This window comes from Abrus precatorius, unplaced genomic scaffold (assembly GCF_003935025.1).
Source record: "Abrus precatorius isolate BTA unplaced genomic scaffold, Abrus_2018 Scaffold8, whole genome shotgun sequence".
NCBI lineage: Eukaryota > Viridiplantae > Streptophyta > Magnoliopsida > Fabales > Fabaceae > Abrus > Abrus precatorius.
The window spans coordinates 34,943,483-34,948,468 of NW_020874428.1; the positions used below are offsets into that span (position 1 = coordinate 34,943,483).

Here is a 4,986-nt window from a genome sequence, read left to right on the forward strand (position 1 = left end):
ACACTGTTTTAGTTGACAAAAGTTAATATCGTTACAATAAAATTGAGGACTAATAAATCTATTTAAAAATATTAGAGACTAAGTTAAGGGTTCACTTGTACCAGTAGGTATCAAGTCTAGAATATGATCCATTCATTTATTTTAACCACTATATCCAACAACTTTTATTGATGATTCATCATGCACATCTCTTTGGACATGTTCTCTTATTATACGCTGCCTATTTATCAACAATCTACCCTATCTTCAATCATAACTGGATGGTAACTATATAAGGAATACAATACTATAAATCATGAGAATAATGTATACTTTTTCACCAAAGTATTTTTTTGTTATCACATCACTTGTTACTTTTTTTTTTCTCTCTTTTATTCCATCTCTTACCCTTGTATTAAAATTGTTGTAAATTTAACATTACACGACCTTAATATTTTTTCTAGAAATATTATTTTTAATCACTATTATATCCAATATCATTTTCAAAGTTACAACGACAAATTCTCATGCTACTAGCCGCCACCCCTCGTTGCCTCCAGTATTATCACTGAGATAGCACTATTCAGGAACTAGAGTGCAAAATTAATTTAACTTTTCATGAGAAAATAATCATTTATTTCTACGGTTGTTTGAAAAGCTTTTAAAAAATAAGTAAATTAACTGTACCAAAAAGTGTGCACTAAGTCTCACATAATGCAAACAAGTTAAGAAAAAAAAAATACTAGTAATATATTTTCTTTAGTTCATTCTTTATTATTAATTTAAATTTATTAAAACACGGAAAATTATACGCAAGACTCGTGAGTCTTTCACGCATTTCTTAAGTCTCAATAAATGCGATCAATAATAGAGTTTCAAAAAAATATGTCAGAGAATACGTTTTGAACATTCTTTTAAGTTGCGTTGGAGTCGAATTGTAAGGCTTTGCTAATATTTACTATAGCAGCTAAGTCAATTACCATCATAACCATGAACGGGCTTCACAAACTGGTCTCTGGGAATGGCTTAGTACCACAAAATTGGTTGAACTAACTGTTTACAAGCACCAAGCATACAGCATCTAAAATATACAGACAGAAACCGAAGGCCCATAGTTGGATATCCCTCTAGCTCAACACAAAGTTTCCGTGATTCAGAAGCAGTGCCCTTCCCTCCTTAAACGCAGACTAATCTCCGTAAGTTTGAGTGCGTGCTGGTTGGGGTTACAACTAGTTCCGCCTTCGACCAGACTTCCTGTTTCTCTTACTGTTGCCAGGCAAAGATTGCTCATAAGACACTGGTAAGACTGTTCCCTCCTTGATTCCATTTGAATCTGACATCTTATCAATTGTTTTTTGTGCTTCTAGAAAAATCTTGATGTCTCTAATCTGTTTATATCATCATGTAACCCATCATAAAATGATAAATTTGGAAAACTTCTACACAGAATTATTGAAACCAGTTGCAATACCTGTTCCTCCAAATCAAGTATCCTCTCATTCATCAGTTTTATTGATGCAGCTTCCCTAAATGATCCCATATTTAGACATGTACCCACAATTAAGTGTTAGTCTGAAGTGGCAATGGCAGACTATCTACAATAATGCGGTAATTTCTTGTTTGCTGCTAGAGAATCAAATTAAACTAATTAGAAAAAAAATACAAAAGTGTATATACCTCTCTTCAGCTTCTTTAACCTTATTTCGCCAAATCTCTTGATTTTTTATGAGTTTCTGATTGACCTGAGGGCAGGAAGAAATAGTTACACAACACAGTTCAAGCAAATAATAAACCAAATACAGGAGATAAGTTACCTCAGCAATGGCATTTCTTTCTTCTGTATACTTTTCCAGCTCATTTTGCATATCCTGCATTCCAGAAGTTGCAGCTTTCTCCACTGCTTCAGATATGGAACTTTCCACTTTACTTTTCGCCTCTACTAGTACGGATTCATAATACTAAAACAAAAAAGAAAAGTACTAAGATATTCAGATTTCAGAAACACATCATCATCAGTATTATTGCATCAAAAGATCAACACAGGAGTTTCATAGCAATTGTCCCAAAGCCTTTCATCAGAAGTGAAAGCAACCCTGACACTTTTCAGGCAATGTTGATGACATAAATAGTCTGTAGTTATATACATACAACTTAAAGACTCCTGCTTTAAAATTATTCAGATCTCTCAAAGGAAAAATTTTAAGGGCAATAGAGTTTAACTTACTTGTCTTTGAGTCTCCAGCTGAGATGCAAGAAGACAATTGTATTCATCCACAATCTGTTATCATGATTAATAACTAATCAGCGACCATGGAAAGAAAAACCAAATAATTAGAGCAAGGTGCTAGCTGCAATGGGTGCAAAACTCGAGTACAGTACAATAAAAAACAAAATGTTTGACATTGGAACATGAAATGATGTTGTAACTTCATACGTGATTGCTTTTTTAACCTTTCATCTCCATTCTTTCAATTAACTATGTGGGCTTTATATCTAATTAGACAGAATATGCACCGAGTGTTCTATGCAAAGACTCCAGTGTTTGTCATAGTGAACAAAATCATACCAGAGACGCAAATTTTGTTTTAGACAATCTGTCCAAGCTAGTTTTAGCATCAATAAAAGGAAAAAAAATCAGGAGTTAAATATATGAGAAACATACTGCTTCAACTTTGCTGTTGAAAAGGGCCCCATCAATTCCTAAATCTTCATGACATTCACACGTACGACAATCTCCTTCCAGTGACATACAGCGAAAATTCATCTCCAACTTGCCATCAATTTTAGACTGGTCCTGGTTCAGTCTATGGACATAACTGTCACCCACATAATCCCAAATTTGCTGTGTTTTAAAATCAAGTGAATAGCAATGCTGAGTATCCTTCCAATGCTGAATAGCATGCCCTTCTTTATATCTAGATAAAAAAAGAAAAATCATGCCATTATGCCATTAAAGTCTTCCCTGACAATATGAAAGCACATAACCTATCAAGAACAATAAATTGTGATTGTTTAATATATTATATTATTAGGCACATTGGCACAAAATTTATCAGTGAAAATTGAAGAAGTGATACTAATATGTTACCTTCCGCATCCAACAAATCCACAAATCATACAAACCCATAGATCATCTAACGTTCCACAAACAAAACAGGTTGGCTTCTCATCCTGTTGCTGACAGAAACGACAGACCTATAATATAAACATCAAAAGCTCTTTAAAATAGAATTCTTTGTAACAATAATAATCCTAGCACAAGTACAGGAAATTTCAGCATAATAAAATATATGCACATGTATAACAAATTACGAAGTTGTTAAAGTCTACTCCCTTAGTTTTCCTCTCTAAAGTGCAACCCTCGCTTTAGAAGAGTTAAATCCACAAATTAAATATTGATGGGGTTTGCACTAAAATTCCTACGAAGTCACTGTCTGTAATCATATATGCAGAGATGTAGCTGCCACTCTGATTTCCTTCCTCATTTTTCACAAATCAAAATGAACAACAGGTTCACTGTATATAGAAACATGAATAACCAACTTTTCAAGATTAACATCTGGATACGTACAATGCTGGAAGTATTTAGGTTAAACTAACTCGTTAATACGATAGAATAATCGCCCAAACCAACCAAAATCATGAGTGCAATAAAATGTGTAAACAAACAAAATTTGAAGGAATGAAGAAGCTACGTACTTGGCAAGATAAGTACGTCCATTTTGAGACACAAGGGCATTGAAACGAATGGTCACAAAGCGTTGTGAGTATCCCACTTGTGTCTGGGTCCAATCTCTCTACCAATCAAACACATACATCCCACAAGATTACAATTGCCCCAAACAAATAGAAAACAAGAATCTCCAATCAAACACAAATTCAACTCACCAAGGCAAACAGGACAAGTTGGTATTTCCGTACAACCTGCAGGAGGAGTCATAGCAACTTGTGCATATTCTGAGTACTCCACCGATACCAAATACAGAATATGGCATATCTCTGCCTAAATGTTCATCATCGTCATCGTTTAAATAAAAATAGATAAATATTAATCGAGACAAATAAAATTGAAATGACAATAAATGGAAACGTAAATAAACCTCGGCAGGGGAAAACTTGTTGCCATTGAAGTTGTTATAAAATGCATCAGCCGAAAATTGATCAAGAAAATTGATGAGGACGCTGTAGCGATCCTCGGTGCCGTCGTTCCTGATGAAGAGAAGGTGGTGGAGGGGGTCGAGGTGGGGACCACAGAATCGAAGGAAGTCATCGAAGGAGAGGTAGTTGGGAACGGCGAGAATGAAGAGAAGAGAGGATGGGACTGAGGAGTGAGAGGGGCTTCGGAACAAGTGCAGTGCGCCTCTGCGTTCGCTCAATTTAGGGTTTGGGGATTGGGATCGTGATTGTGATTTTGACTGTGATTGTAGAACTGAGAAGATGGTTTGGGAATGGAGAGGGTGGTCGGCGTCCACTGAGTGAACTCGCAGGAAGAACATGGCGCCACAGAGGCTCGACTCTCTGTCCAATTTCTCAAATTCCATAAATGAAAGGGTCGAAAGAAAACAAATACTAACAATTATCGGTTTCGCTATACTTCTTTTCCATTTTCAAATTTGTCACTTGCATATGATAAAAAAAATTATTAAATTTTAATATATTAATATTATGAATTATCTTTTTAATAAATTATTATTATTTACTATATGCAATTTTAACAAATTAAAAGTATAAAATCATATTAAAAAATCCAATTACATCAATATAATTTATATGCCTTCTCACATAATCAATGACTTAATGTGAATTTTTATTAATTTAAATATTAAATTATGATTATATGTTATTTTAATTATTTGTGTTAAATTTTATTAAAATTAAATTATTATAAAAATATTATTAAATATTTTTATTTTTATATAGTTTTTAAATATTTATTATGTTAATTTTAATATATTAAATAATTTAACATTGATCTAAAATTTTATGTATATAAATAATGTGATTAAA

The 4,986-nt window shown here is 33.4% G+C and overlaps 1 protein-coding gene across 2 annotated transcripts; it reads right to left on the reverse strand.

Annotated features, from left to right (window-relative positions):
• Positions 1-824: 824 nt before the first annotated feature.
• On the reverse strand, positions 825-4,547 carry LOC113846275 (BRCA1-associated protein). Of its 2 annotated transcripts, none has more exons than XM_027474347.1 (10): positions 4,080-4,524; positions 3,868-3,982; positions 3,679-3,776; positions 3,068-3,174; positions 2,642-2,894; positions 2,204-2,257; positions 1,794-1,937; positions 1,657-1,721; positions 1,451-1,505; positions 825-1,367 (listed from the first exon to the last, which is right to left on the reverse strand). In XM_027474347.1, exons 1-10 carry the CDS (start codon positions 4,518-4,520, stop codon positions 1,209-1,211), a joined length of 1,491 nt encoding a protein of 496 aa, XP_027330148.1. In that variant the 5' UTR covers positions 4,521-4,524; the 3' UTR covers positions 825-1,208. The 2 variants fall into 2 exon arrangements, with proteins under 2 accessions (XP_027330148.1, XP_027330149.1); XM_027474348.1 differs by having other exon boundaries at positions 911-1,367; positions 3,868-3,978; positions 4,080-4,547.
• Positions 4,548-4,986: the final 439 nt, after the last annotated feature.